General features: G+C 43.6%; 1 protein-coding gene across 2 annotated transcripts in view; it reads left to right on the top strand.

The window, feature by feature from the left end:
* The window catches only part of CNTN1 (contactin 1), a 295,541-nt gene that overhangs the window by 259,888 nt on the left and 12,044 nt on the right, over positions 1 to 23,609 (top strand). For both annotated transcript variants that reach the window (XM_069764781.1, XM_069764782.1), the window contains 8 exons: positions 1,586 to 1,712; positions 5,997 to 6,155; positions 7,709 to 7,858; positions 7,978 to 8,048; positions 8,361 to 8,595; positions 15,552 to 15,655; positions 16,827 to 17,013; positions 19,559 to 19,671. In XM_069764781.1, coding sequence (XP_069620882.1) covers positions 1,586 to 1,712; positions 5,997 to 6,155; positions 7,709 to 7,858; positions 7,978 to 8,048; positions 8,361 to 8,595; positions 15,552 to 15,655; positions 16,827 to 17,013; positions 19,559 to 19,671 — 1,146 coding nt within the window. The remainder of the gene's footprint in view (positions 1 to 1,585; positions 1,713 to 5,996; positions 6,156 to 7,708; positions 7,859 to 7,977; positions 8,049 to 8,360; positions 8,596 to 15,551; positions 15,656 to 16,826; positions 17,014 to 19,558; positions 19,672 to 23,609) is intronic.

The raw sequence follows: 23,609 nt of genomic DNA, 5'->3' as shown, positions 1-23,609 counted from the left end.
CAGATTTTACATCGGCTGAGATAATTACTGCTATTAAAGAAATGTCTAAGGGAAAGACACTGGGCCCAGATGGTTTTCCCATTGAGTAATACAGCAAATACCAAGATACCCTAACCTCCCTTTTATTGGAAGTCTTCGAGCAGGCCACACAAGCGGAACGCTTACCAAACTCCTTTTATGAGGCAAACATAATAGTTCTTAAAAAAGAAGGGAAAGGCCCGCTAGAATGTGGATCATACTGACCAGTCTCGTTAGTAAATGTAGATTATAAGATATTCACAAAAATCCTAGCCACTAGATTTAATAGAGTCATTCTCGAAATTATACATCCAGATCAGACTGGATTCGTGCAAAGGAAAAGTACCATATTTAATATCAGAAGGGTGCAGACCATTGTACAATATAGCTCACTGATACAAGATAATGAGTGGGCCCTGGTTTCACTTGAGACCGAACTGATACTATTGGCCTATACGCGGACGATATGGTAGAAATGTTAGTTTTAGTTATTGTTATGTAAATAGTTATTGGGTATCGATCTCCAAGTTTCGAGGTCGACGTTATATGCGATCCAGTAAATGTATACTGGGATAAGTTAGAATATGTAGTTAGATACATGTGAAATATATAACCACAGTGTAACATTGCTGGACATGGGAATGAACACTGCTAATTCATACATTGTTGCTTTTAATTTTATAAACCAGTGTAATAACAAGGTGTACTCCTGTTTATGGACATGGGAAATGTGTTTGTTCTTATGTATGTTTTCAATAAAGGAAGTTAAAAAAAAATGGTGTTGTATTACTTCTGTGAGCCATACCAGCCTAGAGAGATTGCTCAGATACCATCCCTGCCAGCAATATGTCAGGGAACAGCTAAGAGTTCCCTTAGGGCCATAAATCTCACCCTCTGCATTCCTAGGCAAGCTGGGAAGGGGGCTCATCTGCTATCCATTAGCTAAATCCTCTTTAATTACCTGTTTGCAGAAGAGGGGCTAGGGGGCCCAGCCTTAAGGTACCTTCACACTCAGCAACTTTGCAACGAGAACGACAATGATCCGTGACGTTGCAGCGTCCTGGATAGCGATCTCGTTGTGTTTGACACGCAGCAGCGATCAGGATCCCGCTGTTATATCGCTGGTCGGAGCTAGAAGTCCAGAACTTTATTTCATCGTCAGGTCAAAAGCAACGATGCCAGCAATGTTTTACATGGAGCTAACAACCAGCGAGAACGATAAGTGAGTCGCCGTTACGTCACTGGATCGCTCCTGCATCGTTCTGGAGCTGCTGTGTTTGACGTCTCTACAGCGACCTAAACAGCGACGCTGCAGCGATCGGCTCGTTGTCTATATCGCTGCAGCGTCGCTGAGTGTAACGGTACCTTTAGCTAAGAGTTACGTAAGGTTTAATAGATTGCTAGCCTTGCTTCAGTATTCACTATAATAACTATGAGATGGCTTATAGATTTGCAGTTATATCTATAACATCTTTCTTTTAGATAAATAATGATAATGCTTATTTAATTTTTACTCTCAGGAAAATATGTGATATTAATTTCTTTATTACCTTCCTTTTTCTTCCAGAGTACTGATAATGATAAATGTGAACTTATTATCAAAAGTGTGCAACTCAGACATGCTGGGAGATATACTTGTACTGCTCAGAGCATCGTGGACAATTCCTCGGCCTCAGCTGATCTGGTTGTTAGAGGTAAGAGCTTATAAATGAGTGGAGATGGTTGAAATTCAAATTCATTGACTTAGTCTTTTTCCCTAGACCTTTGATGTGCTCAAAAAATAAATTTGCACCCGTTTGGCTGTTTTATGAAGATTATGGGAAAGCCAGCGCAGCCCCACCTGATGCTGTTAGCCCACTCTAGCAGTGTGTGAAATGGCATTGGTTTTTTTTTTTTGGGGGGGGGGTGGAATCCTCGCAAATTGAATTGCAGAGTTTTTTTATTGGTGAGGATCTGTGAATTTCAGAAAATTTAACTGGAAGTTGATCCTATTCGCCTTGATCTGCTCATCTCTACTTCTATTATCATTTGGCATTTTCTGTGTATTTTTTTTTTGTAAATTATTTATTTAAGAATGTTGTATTTGGGTGATTATTAAAATGCCCGGATTGTGCATAGAGGAATTGGTAACACCTGTTCTATTGAAAGGGGTGCATCCTCGCTCCATACACTTTTATAAGCGAGGGTGCGCCCTGTAGTCAACCATGCCCACTGGACAGCCATGTCACTATTCGGCTTCGCACAATACAAATGTATGGAGTCAGACCATGCCCACTTGACTGTCTCTGGTTGGGAATATGTATAATGCATATGGAGTGCCCCCAGACACAGGGCCGTGCGTTCTCGGTACCGGGCCTCTCTGGTTCGGTTCTGATGCTGTCACGGTGGCTAGACCCGGTCCGCGACCCTGCTAAGGGGCGTCCAATAAAGGTGGTACAGTCTGTCAGGGATTCGTGACGCCACCTGTGGTGTTCGGTCAGGGTGACTGACGCTGCTGTGGGGTCCGCTGGGGTGATGGAATAGCAGCTGGATGGTATACCTTCCCACAGGTGAAGTATGTCCCCAGGGCTTCCCAGTGAGGCGGATGGTGATGGTGAGAGGAACAGTCAATAACAAGGACACAAGGTTGCAGTCTCTTTACCTCTTTACTGAAGACTTCAGGATCCGCAATCCAGAGCACGCTTAACAGGGCTATCCGAGACCGGCCGGTCCGATGGGCACTTCCAGAATTCCCTTTGCAGGTGGAAATCGTTGCCTACCAATAGCGCCTGTGTGTTGTAGTGCTACCCTGCTGAGCATTCGGAATAGTCCTCACAACTTCTGTTCTCGTTCGTTCATTCTTTCTAATATGTTCCAGATGTTTCTAGTTCAACGTCCCCCAGGTATGTTATGGCTAGGACGCACCCGTATGACGGGAAGGCCTGGAGGTCTTCCCGGACCCTAGAGACGCCCCTCTCCCACTGTTGCCCCCTATGTCTTTGTAGGTGTTTAGGTGAGACAGCCAACCTATAATTAACTGTCCAGCAGAGTTTGAAGTAAGGCGTAGAGTCAGTTACTCCCTCGGTGTTCCGGCCACCGGCTACGCGCCTCAGTAGGATGTTGCCTCGGTCTCACGGCACGACTCCTACTGGCTCTCCTTTGTGCTTGATCTCGTTTCTCACTGTCTCACAATATCCTTCGCTTTGTGTCTCTTTCTTAGGATAACGCCGCGGGGTGTGCAGGCGCGGTTCCGTAACGTTCTATTCTGGTCACTAGGTGCCTGCCAGGTTCCCACGCCTGACAGGGACCCCCCTGTGTCTTCTCCCTGCAACACCCCCTGCCATGGGATGTTGCCTGAATCCAACCCAGTCAGCTTCTGACTAACTTTCTATCCAACCCCTAGTTTTACCAGTGTGAGGAGTGGCCCAATAAATAAAGCCTTTGGCTCCCCCTAGTGGCCGGAGTGTGAAGTGTAATGTGTGCTGGTGATACCTGGTCAGTAGAATTCCTTCAGTGCCATCAGACGTACCATCACTCCCCTTAGTGGCAGAGTGTCATACTGCAACGACCAGATCTCTGGGGCGCTGCACATAAACACCCTCCGCTAGCCTCTCAGAAACCGGCGAATCCCTACAGCACATAGTGCATGCGACGGGGGAGGGATACATAATTCTGCAGTCACACACAGTGACTGCAGACTTATCAATTTGGACTGGATAATCCCTTTAAAGGTGTATAGGTGATAATGGTCTTTAAACATTTTCCATACAGCCTCACTTAGATAATGCTAGCAAACATTTGGATAATATTTGAACTATAAATCTTACAAAGTATTTTAATTTTATATTAAAGAGAAATGTTATGTATTGTACACAAAAATCCAAGTATCCTTGTTTATTTTATCATTTGCCTGCTATAAGCTTAATTACAATCAATATGCATTAAATAACAGAAATCTTTATTCTTAGACATGTTTCTAGTTTACCATGCATAGCAAAACATCGTTGTACTCATTAGGAACCCATGTATGCTGCATGTTAAAAAGAGAATTCATTGAATAACTGGATTAATAATTCATCCTCAGGATTAATTGAGCTTGAGACGTATTCTGCAGTTATATAAACATTAATAAATAATATTGTTACTTTGATATGCTACTTTCAGCTAGGGGAACACTAAGGTTATGTTCACATGTGACATCCAATAATTGCAGTGGGTTTGCCATTCTATAATCTATTATATATCTGAGTACCAGTATGAGATTTTCTAAAACCACATGTTGCTGAGAATACCTCCATTTCCATTAGGCTGTATATGTTCATCATTAGTGCAGTAGTGAGGACAGTAATATCTGCGCAGTTAAGTGCGGATATTACTGCTGTGATTATGCTAAAATTTTGAAATTCTGCAGCAAATACTTTACCTACGAATATATCCCAAATGTGTCATGTGACTAGAAACTTCATTTAAAACAGTTTTCTATAAATTTATAACTCGGGGCTCTGTCCGGAAGCCTATTGGCATCCCCAACACATGATCTGATGGGTGGCCTGACAATGGCCTGCGGTTCTAAAAAAAAACCAGAAAATAAGCAACAAAACTTTTGTTTTTAGAAAAATTAAGGAAACAATAACTTAAAATCAAAGTCTTTTGTTATGGCAAACCCCTTTCGCCCATAACTCATAATTTGTAACTTTGTATTCATAGGACATATATTAAAATGAATATTTATGTTGAATTCTGTAAAATAGCTAAAATTGTTATATATTTTCTTTATTCCCTATCCCAAAAAGCATTAAATGGTAATCAACAATTTATATGTAACCAATAATGGTATCTATAAAAACTATAGCTTTTTTTGGAAGAAGAAATTCTATAGTTCTTGGAATGCAGCAACACCAAAACAAATTACGGTAGCTATAAATGTGTTTATATACTGAAGTAGTAACAAAAAGGTCAGTGTCTGCTTAGAAGTGAAGGATTGTGCCCATATTGGAGAGTTCATCTGTAAGCCTTTAAAAATACACACTAATTTCACTACTTTTCTCAGTCTCCTTCCCCACTTATTAGCCACTTCACCACTCCTCCCATGCCTCCTGAACATGCCATGCACTTTGAAAAATCAGCTCAAAAGTCTGTCTTGCTCAGAGGAGACAGTCTACAGGTTTCATGTCACATAGCCTCTATATATAGAGTAGGGGTACAGTGGTTAGCACTGCAGCTCTGGGGTCCTGGGTTCAAATCCCACCAAGGACAACATCTGCAGGGAGTTTGTATGTTTTTCCCGTGATTGCATGGGTTTCCTCCCGCACTCCAAAGACATACTGATAGGGAATTTAGACTGTGAGCCCAATTGGGGACAGCAATGATAATGTGTGTAAAACGCTGCGGAATAATATAGCTATGCATAATAAATAAGCTATTAATAATAAATAAATAAATAGGGGTAACTGAGGAGTGAGGGGCAGGGAAATGAACAGAAGCAGACAAAAAAGCATCATGCAGAGCTCTGTAACTAGTATTTTACCTCACATCAGAGCTTGATTCAGATCAAGACAGCTCAGCTCTGCTGTATAATGTCCTCCATGTTGCTGCAGCTTGTCTCAACGACATAAAAAGTGAAGGAAAACCAGGAATTCCCCCTTCTGGTCTATGCTGTCTAAGAGAGAAATCACTGCAGCTACCAGTGGAATGTAAATTGCAGATAGAACATGGAGGAGAAAACTGGTGAGAATGCAGGATATGTCACATAATGGCCAGAAATGATGTTATTTCTCATGTCCACACACATGAAACCTTATTCTGGAAAATTACTTGAAAGCACAGTTACCCTTTAAATGATAAAACCTGTTACTTCAAAGGAAATGCCATTTTGACATTAACACATACATTTTTTTATATTTATTTTGCCAAAGACAAATAGCATGTAATGTATACAGAGGCCATTTTTATATGTTACAATTTACTTTAAATGATATATGTGCATGTATTTCTTTTAGGTCCACCTGGTCCCCCAGGAGGTGTCAGAACAGAAGAAATAAGAGATACATCAGTGAAACTCACATGGAGTAGTGGTACAGACAATCACCAGCCAATTTCTAAGTATACTATTCAAGCTAAAACTTCACTGTCAGAGGAGTGGAAAGATGTGAAGACTGGTATGTTGTGACCTGCTGATTAATCCTAACCTTACTGCAAGCAGATCTGTCAGGAAAATATGCTGTTTAATGACTTTATGTCAAACCTGCTGATCTATTATTCCAATAGGCTTTAAAAATACATATTCTTTTAATAATAGCTGCTAAGAAAAAATAGTAAAAAAACTCATAGTCATAGTATTCATGAGGAAAGTGCTCACTGTCCTTTTTCCAAACTAACAATAAGCACAGCAATAGATGGGAGAAGCCAGCGCTGCCTATGGTTAAAACGCAATACATAAAGTGCAAATGCACATATTAATTTCTAACTGTATTTTCAAAATGAGACATTTAGCAAACAATTGATCAATTCTTTGAGCTACCCCCCCACTTCACGGCATTCTCATAATGGGGCAGTCCTACTCACAATTGATCAATTCTTTGAGCTACCCCGCCACTTCACGGCATTCTCATAATGGGGCAGTCCTACTCTACGTTTTTTATATTCGCTGTGCCATAAAGGCCTCCTAAACAAATTAAAAGCAAGACCACATTAAATGCAAGCTGTACCTGGAGCACTACTGAATAACTCCCATGGTGCCAGAGGGGCAAGCGAGGATAAAGGTTGACCAGGTCCAGACATAGACATTTCAGGTCCAACCTCCACACTGCCCAGCCAGCACCACAGATAAAGGGTGAGACAGGCTGAGACACAGGTGCATAATTAAATAAAGCCTAGGGCAGGGCAGGGCTGCTGTATGTGTGTACAGCAGCCTATCAATCACAGAAACACAGAAAAAATGGCGCACGTAACCCAGCGCGCAAGGCAACAGTGGTGGTCAGCCACGTACCAGTCTGTCTCACCCTTTGGCCCCTCTGGCGCCATGGGAGTGACTCAGTAATGCTCCAGGTACAGCTTGCATTTAATGTGGTCTTGCTTTTAATTCATTTAGGAGGCCTTTATGGCACAGCGAATATAAAAAACGTAGAGTAGGACTGCCCCATTATGAGAATGCCGTGAAGTGGCGGGGTGGCTCAAAGAATTGATCAATTGTTTGCTAAATGTCTCATTTTGAAAATACAGTTAGAAATTAATATGTGCATTTGCACTTTATGTATTGCGTTTTAACCTTAGGCAGCGCTGGCTTCTCCCCTCTTTTGCTTTAACAATAGGCACACTCCTGTTTGTATCTATGTTTTACCTGACTGTTTTGATTGTACTAATACAGATTTTCACAGTGATTTGTTTTGCTTCCATAGTTTATCAGAATTAAACATTTGTTGTGAGTATCCCTTTTAGTTGTAACCTGGCCAATCAATGATGTGGGCCGGGTTACACAGAGCTCAACATCCAGGGATCAGTTACATCTGCAGAAAACAAAAATAACAGTGATTTCATCAAAATGACAGCATGCCGGCCAGTAAGTTATCTATCATGAAACCAGGCCCTCTGTCCCTACATCATGCTGCTCTGCTCTCAGATTACATAGCAAAAACTATCTTTTAATTTATATCAAAGCTATATTTTTTTGTGATCTCTTAAAACATTTGTTATTTTGTATCCCTGGACTTAGAAATCCCTAACATTGAAGGAAATATGGAGTCAGCAAGGTTAATAGATTTAATTCCATGGATGGAATACGAATTTCGTGTTATAGCAACCAATACACTAGGAAACGGTGAACCAAGTCTGCCTTCATCAAAAATTAGGACAGAAGGAGCAGGTAAGTATGATGTTTGATATAGTCTAGTAACCTGAGCATAGGCCTTTGGTATATGGAATGTTTAGAATTCTATTATAACTGTAACTGACAATATTTTCGGTGATGCTTTTGTTCTACAGCACCCATTGTTGCTCCTTCTGATGTTGGCGGAGGCGGAGGAACTAATCGAGAATTAACAGTAACTTGGGTGGTAAGTGAAGATACTCTTTTTTACATGCATGTTGGTGTTTCAATACTAAATAAAAATTTAAATCTGGAAATTGACGGAGGGATCAGAGAGGAGGAAGAAAGGAGCAGAAGTAGAAAGCCTGAGCGAGATATTGGTGGTACACACAAGGTTGGCAGCAAGCCGGGCATGGGTATGTTTTGTGTGCGCAGAATTCTTTTGGAAACTACATACTTGAGAGCTCGGTTGTAGAAAGTGACGTATGACGGCCTATAAACAATTCAGTGTTGGCAAGTTTGTGCTTATCTTCTTTACAGTACCTTTTTTTCTTTACAGCCTTTAGCCCGTGAATACCATTATGGTGACAACTTTGGCTACATTATTGCTTTTAAGCCTTTTAATGAAAGAGAATGGAGGAAAGTGACAGTAACCAATCCAGAAAGTGGGCGTTACATACATAAAGATGATAGCATCACTCCTGCCACACAATTTCAAGTCAAAGTTAAAGCTTTCAATAACATGGGAGATGGTCCATACAGCAGTACCGCTACTATATATTCAGCTGATGAAGGTAAGATAAGCAAACTATTCATTACTAGATGGTAGCCCGATTCTAATGCATCGGGTATTCTAAAATATATATGTCATTTATTTATGAATATTTTAGAATAATACAATGAATACACAGAATTCGGTGACCAATTAGCGAAACGTGGTTCAAATTCACGCGCCAATTCGCGGCCGGAGTGCGCCTGTCGCTGATTGTTCACTGCCGGCCACGTAGTAAATAGCACAGCCACATAGTATATAGCACAGCCACGTAGTATATAGCAGCCTACATAGCATATAACACAGCCACATAGTATATAACACAGCTCACGTAGTATATAACAGCCCACGCAGTATATAACACAGCCCATGTAGTGTATAACACAGCCCACGTAGTGTATAACACAGCCACGTAGTATATAACACAGCTCACGTAGTATATTGCACAACCACATGGTATGTAGCACAGCCCACGTAGTATATTGCACAGCCCACATTGTATATTGCACAGCCCACGTAGTATATTGCACAGCCACGTAATATATTGCACAGCTACGTAGTATATTGGACAGCCACGTAGTATATTGCAGAGCCCACGTAGTATATTGCACAGCCACGTAGTACATTGCACAGCCACGTAGTATATTGCACAGCCCACATAGTATATTGCACAGCCACATAGTATATAGCACAGCCACGTAGTATATTGCATAGCCACTAGTATATTGCATAGCCACGTAGTATATACCACAGCCACGTAGTATATTACACAGCCCACGTTGTATATAGCACAGAGACATAGTATATAACACAGCCCATGCAGTATATAACACAGCCACGTAGTACCACATAGTATATAGCACAGCCAAGTAGTATATAGCACAGCCACGTAGTATATTGCACAGCCACATAGTATATTGCACAGTCCACATAGTATATATTTCACAGTCCACGCTGTATATTGCACAGTCCACGTAGTATATAGCACAGCTCACGTAGTATATAACGCAGCCACGTTGTATATTAGCCCACGTAGTATATAGCACAGCCACGTAGTATATTGCACAGCCGATGCAGTATATAACACAGCCCACGCAGTATATAGCACAGCCCACGCAGTATATTACAGCCACGTAATATATTACACAGCCCACGTAGTATATTGCACAGCCGACGTAGTATATAGCACAGCGACGTAGTATATAACACAGCCCATGCAGTATATAACACAGCCCATGTAGTATATTGCACAGTCCACATAGTATATAGCACAGGCCATGTAGTATATAGCACAGCCACGTAGTATATTGCACAGCAGACGCAGTATATTGCAGAGCCGACGCAGTATATAACACAGCCCACGCAGTATATAGCACAGCCCACGCAGTATATAGCACAGCCACGTAGTATATTACCCAGCCCACGTAGTATATGGCACAGCCACGTATTATATTGCACAGCCGATGTAGTTTATAACACAGCCCACGCAGTATATAACACTGCCCATGTAGTATATAACACAGCACACACAGTATATAGCAATGTGGGCACCATATCCCTTTTAAAAAGGCATAGGCAGCATCAATAGTAAAAAGTTGGTCACACAGAGGGTTAATGGCAGCGTTAACGGACTGCCTTACACCGCGTTATGCCGCGGTGTAAGGCAGTCCGGTTAACGCTATGTGGGCGCTGACTGGGTGGGGAGTAGGGAGGGGGCACTGACTGCAGGGGAGGAGAGAGGGGCCAATTTGCGGCCGGACTGTGCCCATCGCTGATTGGTCGCGGCTCGGGTCACGACCAATCAGCGACGCAGGATTTCCGTGACAGACAGACAGACGGAAGTGACCCTTAGACAATTATATTATATCAAGGAATGAACTAAGAAAATACAAGTAGTAGGGACAATTAGGCCCTATTCACATGTACAGTATGTTAGAACTTCAGTCAAACATTTCATCAGAATTGGCAGAAAGAATAGCATTATGTAGTGTTATATTTCCAGAAATATCCCCATAAATAACGACAGAATTTGATGTAACCTAAAGCAAGTCAATGAGGTTTGCCAGTTCTGATTATATCTGTTGCATCATGGAGCTGACACAATGCAGATTTGAACAAAGCCACATTTAGAAAACTTTGCTCCAATTCATTATTGTTGTTTCCCCAGTTTTATGTAGTAATGTGCTCTTTCCTACTGACTTTAGGATTTAAGCTTCATTCTTTATATGTTCTGCACCACTTTTTAATTTGCAATCTAAAGATAGAAGAAGCCAGCATCACCAAATGAAAAACACTTTGTCTCCTTTGTTAGCATAATAAACAAACCATATAAAAAATATTCACTGAATTACGTGTTAGAGGCTCTTTCAGCACTTTATCATGGAGCCTGAAACATGTAATCCAGTAATTACTTTTTATACGAGTCATGTATTATGTTAACAAAGGAGACAGTAAAGTATTTTTTTTCATTTCTGCTGGCTTGCCCTATCTCTGGATTACATTATAGACTGAACCTTGCCATGCATCTCCTAGTGCAGGTGACAACATTGGCTATCTTCATAATTACTTTTTAAGTTGTCTTTAACCCCTTCACGACCTTGGACGTATAGGTACATCCAATGTCGTGTCCCTGCCTTTGATGCGGACTCCGGCGCTGAGTCCGACTCTTTCCCTGCACATGACAGCTGATCTTATCAGCTGTAATGTACCTCTAACAGCCACAGGTGAATCCAAGATCCACCTGCCGTTGTTAATCGGTTAAATGCCGATGTCAATCACTGACAGCGGCATTTAACATGCGCCGGCCGGAAGCGTGTCACAAATTCCACCCATGGCCAACCTGGTCACGTGATTGTGAGGCGCCGATGGGTTGTCATGACAGCTGGGGGGTCTGCAGAAGACCCCCTTGCCTGTCATTGGGAATCTCCTATTAATGTCAGCCTGTGAGATCTCAATCTGCACATGCGCTGCCTCTGGCAGCCATTTTCCCAAAGCCCACTGTTAGGGCTGGCGGGATGCACCAAATAATTATAAAGATGGAATAAGGTGCGTTCGCAACCCAGGGTCCACCGTGCAGGGATGATACCTGATGCTAGGTAGTGGCGAACAGTAAATGGCGGTATAATGAAAACACATATGGGTTAGGTACACCTGGTATGAATGAAGCGAACCCTTTTGCATCACAGAAATGCAATACCGCATAGGAAACTCAAGTTTTGAGTCACAGAACTCTGCCCCAAGACACGGGGTTAGAGTCCCTCTAGACCACTTGCGTTCGGCACCGGAACTGCGGTGCCAGGGAAAACACAAAATAGATTTAGCGCACTGGGTGCACGCAGCGCCGCTCTGGCGGACACCACTAACCACCCAAGTAGGAACAAGTAAGCGCACTGGTTGCGCACGGTGCCACACTGGCTAACGCTGTAGATAGACGTTATAGATTATGCCTGGTGCTGGATGGCACTAACTGGCTCTAGATAGCTCCAACTTTCACGAGCAGTCATCAACACTTGGGATGGGTATGATTCGGAGATTTCTCCAGAACAGGCATACATCCACAAACACACAATAACTGATTTATACTAGCGCATGGCCGTGCGGCTATGCAAACTTTTTATAATGGAAGTTCTCCAGGACCTTCCTAGTGATCTAATAAGAGCTGCTACAGGACCAGAACATGTGACCCCCGACTTCTAATGAGAGGTCGTCCCTTGGGCATGCTCAGAAGAAGAAAAGCAGGACTTAGTCCCAGGAGCGCCTGCTCGCCGCTGATCAGTACCGGTTACGATGGCTAAGCCTGGAAGGACAGCAGTAACCAGCCGCACAGTATCAGCTTGAGCCATACGCTGGGACATGTCTCTGCTGAGCAGGCTCCACTGCGGCTGGAGGAGAATGGGAGACCGCAGCGGACATGGTTTGAGATTCCCCCTGTGCAGTGGTGGGAACTCGAACTCGAACACCCACAGCAGGAAGTCAATGGTAATCTGCTGGGACTCCACTTAATGCCAACATTTTATGATAACCCACAACAACAGGACACACCCTCCTCCCAGCCACCACCCCTTGGGAAGCTACATACAGATTATAGAATGCACCCACATTTTCCTCCCAAATTTTTTGGAAAAAAAAGTGCGTCTTATAATCCGAAAAATACTGTATTTAGCACTGTGTACTTACAATTGCTAATATTTCTTTTTTCGCTGCAATATGTAGAAACATGAAGTGTCTTATTCTTGCAGAAATCATTCCTCTCTTCAACTCTTGACCATCCTTTGCTTCTCCCCCACTTCCATTGACTTTTGCAGTGATTATGACTTGTACAGGGGAAATAGACCTGTTTCTACATAGAGCTTAGAAGGATTCAGCTAGTCAGTTTTTAGTCATGTGATGTCATAGACCGAATGGAAAACAGAAGAATAACCATATGTTTTCGGCTTATAAGATGCATCAGACCATAAGACGCACTTGTATTTTAGAGGAGGAAATTAGAAAAAAAAATTAAAGCAAAAAATGTGGTCAATTCTGTTCTAATATACCCTATCCTAGTATATATATCTCCATCTCCCCAATCCAGGTATACATGGTCCCCTTATCCCCATCTTGGTATGCATGATCCCCTCATCCCTATCCTGGTATGCATGGCTCCCTCATTCCCATCCTGGTATGCATGGCCTTCTCATCCCCATCCTAGTATGCATGGCCCTGTCATCCCCATCCCGGTATGCATGGCTCCCTCATCCCTATCCTGGTATGCATGGCCCCCATCCCTATCCTGGTATGCATGGCTTCCTCAACACTATCCCGGTATGCATAGCCTCCTCATCCTTATTCTGGTATGCATGGTCCCTCTTATCCCTATCCTGGTATGCAGGGTCCCCATCTCCATCCTGGAATGCACGGCCCCCATCCCCATCCTGGTATGCATGTCCCGATCATAAAAACCTTAAAATAAAACAAAAACCTTTCTACTTACCTTCCTGCTCCTTCGCAACATCCTGTTCCGATGCCGGCAGATGATTTAAACTTGTAAGTAGCACATGGCAGTGACGTCATGCTCTGCCTACAAGCAGAGGACAGCTGCCGGAATACTCACTGCTCCCATGCCGGGACTGTAGGTGTGTGTGCCCGCTACTAAAGGGAATGAATATTCACTGCTCTCCACTCCCATAGGTGCGGAGAGCAGTGAATATTCATTCTCTTTAATAGCTGCTACAGGGGCCAGCGGCTGCTGGTCCTGTGCCTGCTATTAACGATCAATGAATATTCACTGCTCTCCACGCCTATGGGAGTGTAATACTATTGTAGGAACTCTAGGATTCTGGTAGCGTGGGGCAATGAACAGACAGAGACGGGTTTCTTTAGTGCAAATAGTGTATTTGTACCACAGCAATAACACCAAAACAATGTACTGATAACCTGCAATGAAACAAGTCCCTTAACCATATACAGCAAATCGGAAGAATTCTTAGGGCAGGGTCCTCGGCAAGGTGAGTGTGACAGGTGACGTGGTGGAGATCCAAAACACTGTTGGTGCAGAAAAAGTCAAATCCAGGTATGTAGTAAACACAGGGAAGTCCAGAACAAGTCCTCAGGTTAATCTCAGGTGTGACATGAACACGGGTAAGTCCAGAAACAAGTTCTCAAGTTGATCTCAGTTGTGGCATAAACATGGGTAAGTCCAGAACAAGTTCACATTAAAGTATTATACTGGTGTAAATTTCAGTAGCTCCCACAGGGGAGGGGGGGGGGTAACTGAAGGATTAAGTAGCAAAAACACAGTCCAGCAACATAGTTCCAAAACACAGTTCAAAAAAGTTACTTCTTACCAGGAGGAGTGAAGCAAGGGTTAGGTTCCAAAGCCAACAGACTGAGAGTGTAGCTTACATAGGCAGAGAATGTCCAAAGCCACAGGTAGAGGCACAGTAGAACAAGCAGCTGAGCTGAAGAGGAAACAGAAGCAGAATACCCCAGCAAAGAGGCTGACACCTGAGCCAGGTTTTAAACAAACGAACAAGAAGTAGGGCAGACAAAAACAGCAAACTCCATCTTAACAAAGGGCAAAATCATTCATAAGGTGACCTGGAAAACCCAGAATACTGACAGGGAGTGGAGAGCAGTGAATATTCAATCCCTTAAGTGGCGGACACACGTGTACACCTGGCAGCTGCCGGAAGCTGCGGCTAACGGCATGTCCACTATTAAGTGAATATTAATTTCTCTTGAGCAGTGGTAACAGGAGTTAGTTAGCCACAGCAGCCGGCTCCTGTGATCTACTACTCCGCCACTTTCCAACCTCGCCATCCACAGCCAGAGCAGTTACATCTGGACTATATACTATCCACATTTTTGGAGGAAAAAAGTGCGTCGTATAGTTCAAAAAGTAGCTGGGTAAAAAGATAAAATGAGCAATTGTAAGTACACGGTGCTATATAATATGTTGATTGCAATATATTAAGAGGATGAAAATTTTCATAGGATTGCTCCTTTAAGTCTGTTCTGATTTGCCCTTGGTAACTTTGTTTATCCAGATGTTTTAGTCATATTCATGAAAATGCGACTTTTACAAAAATATAATCTTTTTCTCATATCCCAGTTCCTGCCTGGAGAAAAAATTCTGGCTGATTTTTCATTTTAACACAGTTGAAAACTATTTTGACATTGCAAAGAATTACGCACTAAAAACTTCCAAAAATGGTTAAAGGAAAGAAATGAGGAACATGGTTTTTTTTGCATCAAATTCATAAACTGCATGACTCATTTTCATGAATTTGGAGCAGGGAACGTCAAAAGTGACAAAAGATTGCTGCCATTGTTTCCTTCAATGCAGTGCAGACTGTTTTGTTGTTTATGGTTAGAATCAAAGTTGTAACAAAAAACATTTTTTAATGTTTTTTATAATATATTGGGTAAAAAGTAATAAAAATATATAGTTTGTAAAGATAAGTGTTTACACATGAATTTTCTGTGTTTTCTGCACAGCACCAACAGAAGCACCTACAGAAGTCACAGCCTACGTATTGTCATCTGCTGAAGCACGTATAAATTGGCAGCCAGTAATTGGGCAGACAGTAACAGGTTACCAGGTATATTGCCAGGACATAATGTATACACCCTGTAAACCTTTGAACACAGTACTTCCCCTTTGACATGCTGGCCATACTAACATTGAGGAACATTTATGGGTAGATATAAGGTCATTACGGAAAACAAGTCACCATTTCAAGGGAATTTTGTAGAATTTCTCACTGTGCAATTTTTATTGTATTGGCTAAAGGTTGAGCTTCACTTTATCATGCTGATCAGAAGCCTTCCATGCAGATACTGTGCACATTGCTTCTGGAATTACTACATATCACCTGAAAAATATTTAGAATTGAGAGTCCTCAGTGGTTGATACCTTTTAATGGCTAACTGAAAAGATGGTAACAAATTGCAAGCTTTCGAGACTACACAGGTCTCTTCATCAGGCAAAGACTAAAAGAAATTCTGAAGAATCACATATTTATGCACAACGTAGCACAGAGAAAAAAAAAAACCATGGATAAGACAGGTGACATGAAGCAGAATTACCATGAGTGATAAACAGTTATGTCCATAAATATTGGACCAGTTCTTAGATAAGGAATGTTTTATTGTCCTCTGATTGGGGTCTGGTTCTGTTGTGATGACCCCCTCATAGTCTGAGGGGCAAGTTCCTTAGTTGATGTAAAAAGACATAAATCCATGCAACACATTCATTCCTCCACTAAAACTGTCAAAGGTCGTCATCAGTTTATATTCCCATACTCTTCTGTTTCTCTTAGATTTGAAGCTACCTTTTAACACAAGTACTGTATTTTCATGTCCATAATGTTATGATTTGGGAGACAAAAATGTATTGCCACAGGTAGATCCATTCTTTTTTCTCTTATTGTGTGGCGGTGAGAATTCATTCTTGTTCTAAGCTAAGTTCTCTATCTCCACCGGACCAGTGCTGTGATTCTCACTTGTGAGCGAATCGGAGTACAGTGCACCGACACTCAGATCAAACTCTTAACAGAGAGTATTTGCATAATCGGCTCCAATTCTCTTCCATGAGAGAATCGATGACCATGTGACCACGGCCTAATGGAAATATTCCTACCTTTTCTGTGCTTTCGGTCATGTTCACACGTTCAGTATTTGGTCAAGAGTTCTTTTTTAAATGAAAGCTATGGCATTATATTTACATACCAGTATTTTCTTAAACTGATTGTGAATTTTTTTTTTCATCAGATTCGTTACTGGCGCAGTCAAGACAAGGAAGCAGCAGCACACAGAGTACAAATAGAGCAATCAGAAGAACCAGTCAGACTTGAAGGATTGGTGGCGAATACACTCTATCATTTGGATATGTTTGCATTTAATAGTGCCGGTGATGGGCCTAGGAGCAAACCTATCCATTTCCATACTAGTAAAGCACGTAAGTCCAGAATCTTCATAATTATAGTTATTAAAGTGGCTGTCGGAAACTTAACTGAATGTACAGTAATATGATTCTCTATCTATTTAATGTAAACAACTAAGCACTTTTATAATATGCTTTCTACGTTAACTTTCTTGCATGGTTTTTTTTCTTGCATATGATAAGGTTTAGTGATGAGCGAACATACTCAAATAACACTTTATCCGAGCACGCTTGGGTGTTATCCGAGCATCTGGGAGTGCTCGTATATTAAGTTTGAGTGTCTGTGGCTGCATGATTTGCAGCTGTTAGACAGCCTGAACACGTGGGGATTGCGTAACAAACAGGCAACCCCCAGATGCTCCGAAAAAACCCGAGCATGCTCGGATAAGGCGTTATCTGAGCACGTTTGCTCATCACTAATAAGTTTTTGTTGAGTCTTTCAGGCCTCTCAAAGAGAGAATAGCTCAGCCCCTGTCGCTGTGGTCACTTTTACAGCTGCTTTCCCCACCCTGAATCAGATCGTCATCAGGGATGACCCTTTCAGGGGCTGAGCTATTCTCTATTAGACTGAGTGTGCACCGTCTGTTAATACTAACGCATGCTCAGAATGTCCCTCGTCTCCAATGTGTTTCCTTCATTGTGCACTGACAGTGCACTCCCTATCTAGTGAGAATACTGCAAAAGCTCTTGCCTGCTTGTCATTTCTCCTTGTAGTTCGCTCCAGTGTGCACTGTCAATGTTTATTGAAAGTAATAGAGCTGGCTTTTAACCTCCCTTTATAACCGTTGCTGGAGCGCACTATGAGGCACTTTGAAAATAATATAGCCATAACTTCTCTTTATAGCTGGTGAAGGAGCGCACAGTCAATGTGCAATGTAAGTAACAGAACCAATGAATACTCAGTACTGCAGAGAATAATCCAACCCCTAAAGGGTGGTCCCTGGTGACAAACTGTTTTAGGGTGGTAGTGACTGCATCAACAGCCCACTGATGACTTCTCATTTGAGAGTCCCCAGTGCATGCTAGGAGACTTGAACGAAACATCATCAGATGCAAGAAATAACAAGATAGATGGGAACATAACATAGTGAGGGAACGGAAAGGATTTTTTAGTATTTAGTATATTAGAAAAGTGATTAATTTTTATATTAAATAGAGAATCATTCACTTACATTTTTGACAACCCCTTTCATTTATTCAAACGTAGATATGTAGTTACTAGCTATTGAACCTGTTCTACGCCCGGGTGGCGAGCATTTATATTGGTATATGGTCTCCATCCTGGTATGTGCTGCTCCATCCTGCGTCCCCATCCTGTCATGTGCTGCTTCATCCTGCGTCCCCATCCTGTCATGTGCTGCACCCATCCTGCGCCCCCATCCTGTCATGTGCTGCACCCATCCTGCATCCCCATCCTGGTATGTGCTGCACCCATCCTGCGTCCCGATCCTGGTATGTGCTGCACCCATCCTGCGTCCCCATCCTGGTATGTGCTGCACCCATCCTGTGTCGCCATCCTGCGTCCCCATCCTGGTATGTGCTGCAACCATCCTGCGTCCCCATCCTGGTATGTGCTGCACCCATCCTGCGTCCCCATCCTGGTATGTGCTGCACCCATCCTGCGTCCCCATCCTGGTATGTGCTGCAATCATCCTGCGTCCCCATCCTGGTATGTGCTGCAATCATCCTGCGTCCCCATCCTGGTATGTGCTGCAATCATCCTGCGTCCCCATCCTGGTATGTGCTGCACCCATCCTGCGTCCCCATCCTGGTATGTGCTGCAACCATCCTGCGTCCCCATCCTGTCATGTGCTGTAACCATCCTGCGTCCCCATCCTGGTATGTGCTGCAATCATCCTGCGTCCCCATCCTGCGTCCCCATCCTGTCATGTGCTGCACCCATCCGGGGGCCTGAGCAGGCGGGGACACCGGTGCGCTGTGGGGGTCAGGTGTCGGTATCGCCGCCAGCTCAGGCCCCCCAGCACTTACTATACTCACCTGTCTGTCCCGTTCCAGCGCTGCGCGCCGCCATCTTCCCGGTCTCCTGGCTGTGACTGTTCAGTCAGAGGGCGGCGCCGGCGCGCATTAAGCGCGTCATCGCGCCCTCTGAACTGAAGGTCACAGGCCAAAGACCGGGAAGATGGCGGCACTCAGCGGTGGAACGGAGGACAGGTGAATATGGCCGATACTTACCCTCCTGGCGGTCCCTGCTGCTCTGTTGGAGATCGCAGTGTGCGTTCAGTGTGAACGCATACCGCGATCTCCCGGGAGCGTCACTCTGTGAGGCCCAGACTGCGCCGGCGCTTGCGCCTGCGCAGTCTATAAAGGCTTCGGACAGAGTGACGCTCCCAGCGTTATATTATAGATATCAATTTGCTGTAATTGCTGGCATAACTGATATAACTACATACATTCCCACAAGCACAAGAAGTGATAATTCATGTTCTTTGCATTAGCCATTTAATCCACAATTATTCAGTAAAACAAATTTATGAGCACATCAATATTAGCTAAGTTTTGATTTGTGTATTCAAAATTATATTATAACATTTTTTTTCAGCTCCCAGTCAGAAGCCAAGAATTATTAGTGCTGTGAAGTCTGGATCCCAGTATATCATCACATGGGACCATGTAAAGCCATTGTACAATGAATCAAAAGTGCTAGGCTATAAAGTAAGTTTCATCCATTTTTCTAGTACTGATTTTTAATCATAACAATTATTTTCCTTATCTTATAGTAATGAGAAAATATATGTCTGTCTGTCTGTCTAGCTATCTCCAATCTACCGTATATACTCGAGTATAAGCTGATCTGAGTATAAGCCGACCCCCCTAATTTTGCCACAAAAAACTGGGAAAACTTAATGACTCGAGTATAAGCCTAAGGTGGAAAATGCAGCAGCTACCGGTAAATTTCAAAAGTAAAAATAGATACCAATAAAAGTAAAATTAATTGAGACATTAGTAGGTTAAGTGTTTTTGAATATCCATATTGAATCAGGAGCCCCATATAATGCTCCATAAAGTTTGCTGGGCCCCATTAGATGCTCCATATTAAAATATGCCCCATATAATCCTGCATAAAGGGTAGTAAGGGCTATTTGCCTTACATAGTGCTGCACAAACGTTATGGCCCCATAAGATGCTTCATACAGACACTTGCCCCATATAATGCTGCACAAACGTTATGGCCCCATAAGATCATCCATACAGTCACTTGCCCCATATAGTGCTGCACAAGCGTTATGGCCCCATAAGATGCTCCATACAGTCACTTGCCCCATATAATGCTGCACAAGCGTTATGGCCCCATAAGATGCTCCATACAGTCACTTGCCCCATATAATGCTGCACAAGCGTTATGGCCCCATAAGATGCTCCATACAGTCACTTGCCCCATATAATGCTGCACAAGCGTTATGGCCCCATGAGATGCTCCATACAGTCACTTGCCCCATATAATGCTGCACAAGCGTTATGGCCTCATAAGATGCTCCAAACAGTCACTTGCCCCATTATAGTGCTGCACAAGCGTTATGGCCCCATAAGATGCTCCGTACAGTCACTTGCCCCATTATAGTGCTGCACAAGTGTTACGGCCCCATAAGATGCTCCGTACAGTCACTTGCCCCTTATAGTGCTGCACAAACGTTATGGCCCCGTAAGATGCTCCATACAGTCACTTGCCCCATATAATGCTGCACAAGCGTCATGGCCCCATAAGATGCTCCGTACAGTCACTTGCCCCAACATGTTAGGGCATGTTAGGTTAGGCTATGGGTTGAACTAGATGGACATATAGTCTTCCTTCAATCTTAATAACTATGTAACTATGAGGCCCAGGGTAAAGGACATATATACCAGGATGGGGCCCAATATAAGGGACATATACCAGGATGGGGGATATATACCAGGGTAAGGGACATATGCCAGGATGGGGGATATATACCAGGGTAAGGGACATATGCCAGGATGGGGGATATATATACCAGGATGAGGGGTGGGCGGTCCAAACCTTGCAATGGGGCCCATCAGACTCTAGTTACGCCACTGTTTCCACTGTTTCCACCCATAATGCTGCACAAACGTTATGGCCCCATAAGATGCTCGATACAGACATTTGCCCCTTATAATGCTGCACAAACATTATGTCCCCATAAGATGCTCCATACATTGACTTGCCCCTTATAGTGCTGCACACGTGTTATGGCCCCATAAGATGCTCCATACAGTCACTTGCCCCATATAATGCTGCACAAGCGTTATGGCCCCATAAGATGCTCCATACAGTCACTTGCCCCATATAATGCTGCACAAGCGTTATGGCCCCATAAGATGCTCCATACAGTCACTTGCCCCATATAATGCTGCACAAGCGTTATGGCCCCATGAGATGCTCCATACAGTCACTTGCCCCATATAATGCTGCACAAGCGTTATGGCCCCATAAGATGCTCCATACAGTCACTTGCCCCATTATAGTGCTGCACAAGCGTTATGGCCCCATAAGATGCTCCGTACAGTCACTTGCCCCTTATAGTGCTGCACAAGCGTTATGGCCCCATAAGATGCTCCGTACAGTCACTTGCCTCATTATAGTGCTGCACAAGTGTTACGGCCCCATAAGATGCTCCGTACAGTCACTTGCCCCATATAATGCTGCACAAGCGTTATGGCCCCATAAGATGCTCCGTACAGTCACTTGCCCCATATAATGCTGCACAAACGTTATGGCCCCATAAGATGCTCGATACAGACATTTGCCCCTTATAATGCTGCACAAACATTATGTCCCCATAAGATGCTCCATACATTGACTTGCCCCTTATAGTGCTGCACACGTGTTATGGCCCCATAAGATGCTCCGTACAGTCACTTGCCCCATATGCTTTTGCTGCGATAAAAAAAAAAAATCACATAAAAAAATCACATAACTCTCTTCGCTCAGGACCCCCGACACTTTCAATATTTACCTGCTCCTCATGCGGCTCCGTCTTCAGCACTGATGTTCAGCAGAGGGCGCGCACTGACTACGTCACCGCGCCCTCTGACCTGAGCGTCACAGCCAGAGGACGATGAAGACGAAGCCGCACCAGAACGAGGAGCGGTAAATATCGCGCAGTGCTGTGCTCCCTTCCCCGTATACTCACCTACTGCTAGTGCTGTGCAGTCCCTGCTTCTTCCAGCACTGCATCTTCTTCCTGTATTGAGCGGTCACAGTTACCGCTCATTACAGTAATGAATATGCGGCTCCACCTCTATGGGAGGTGGAGCCGCATATTCATTACTGTAATGAGAGGTACCATGTGACCGCTCAGCACAGGAAAAATCTGCAGCGCTGGAAGAAGCAGGGACCTGCAGGGACCGCGCCACCAGTAGGTAAGTATAATTAGACAGCCCCCGCCCCCACTCACCTGCCGACCCCCGGGTATGACTCGAGTAAAAGCCGAGAGGAGGACTTTCAGCCCAAAAAAATGGGCTGAAAATCTCGGCTAATACTCGAGTATATATGGTATCTATAAATAAAAATTGGAACAGCACACTTGAAAAAAATACAAAGCGGGTGCACAGCCTCCCATATAAAACATCCAGCTTTTGTAAAAATGTTTAAAAATAGATGTGACGGGGTCTACCAAGCTGGGGTACCTCTTTCAGTACCACCCCGTGTATCAGGAGGTCCACTCTGCTTTTGCTGGATTCTGAATTAAGGACTCTGGCTGGAATTCCTTGATTACGTGAGAGCATATAAAAGCTGACTGCTACTCCACGTATTTCCAGTCTAAAAGAATACACTTTATTTACAGCACACAGAATATATAACACAGATACATAGGGCAGGTCAATAGAAAAAGCAGGCCAGACATACATTACAATAGCCGCAGGGGGCCGGAGCCTGCTGATATTTACTGTGGGAATTACAAAGGTGGGGGAGGACAGAAGGGGGATATCGTGTCCTCTCTGCCCAGGGGCGCAGCCTGTGGAATGATGCATTTCACATGGAACCTGTTATACATAATATATACTGCATAACATATTCTTGGTGCTGGGGGTTCTGTAACACGGCTCGACGCGATCAGCATACACAGTCTGATCCTTAACAGATCGGTTTGGGGATGACCGAAGTTTATGGGGTTGGTACAAGTTCCGTTTGTCGACTTAGTCCATTGGCATTACTGTTTTGTTTGCCGGGTCTGTAGTGGATGGTGAAGTCCAGAGGTTGTAGCGCTAAACTCCACCGCAGTAATCTGGCGTTGTCTCCGGAGACCCGATTAAGCCAGACTAGGGGATTATGGTCCGTTAGGAGGGAAAACTGTTGTCCATACAAATATGGTTGTAACATTTTGAGTGCCCATACTATTGCCAGGCACTCCTTCTCGATGGCCGCATAGCTCACTTCACGGTGCAGTAGTTTCCGACTCATGTAAGCTACCGGGTGTTCTTGGCCGTCCGGCCCGACTTGGCTTAGTACTGCCCCCAATCCAAACATAGAAGCGTCTGTGTGAACAAGGAAACGTTTAGTTGGATAGGGTGCGGCCAATACAGGGGTATTGGTGAGGGCGTCCTTTAGCTGGCGCAAGGCTTCCTCACAATCTGGGTTCCAGGTTACCTGG

Source organism: Ranitomeya imitator, chromosome 4, assembly GCF_032444005.1.
Source record: "Ranitomeya imitator isolate aRanImi1 chromosome 4, aRanImi1.pri, whole genome shotgun sequence".
In the NCBI taxonomy this organism is placed as follows: domain Eukaryota; kingdom Metazoa; phylum Chordata; class Amphibia; order Anura; family Dendrobatidae; genus Ranitomeya; species Ranitomeya imitator.
This window is presented reverse-complemented; position numbering and strand designations above follow the sequence as displayed.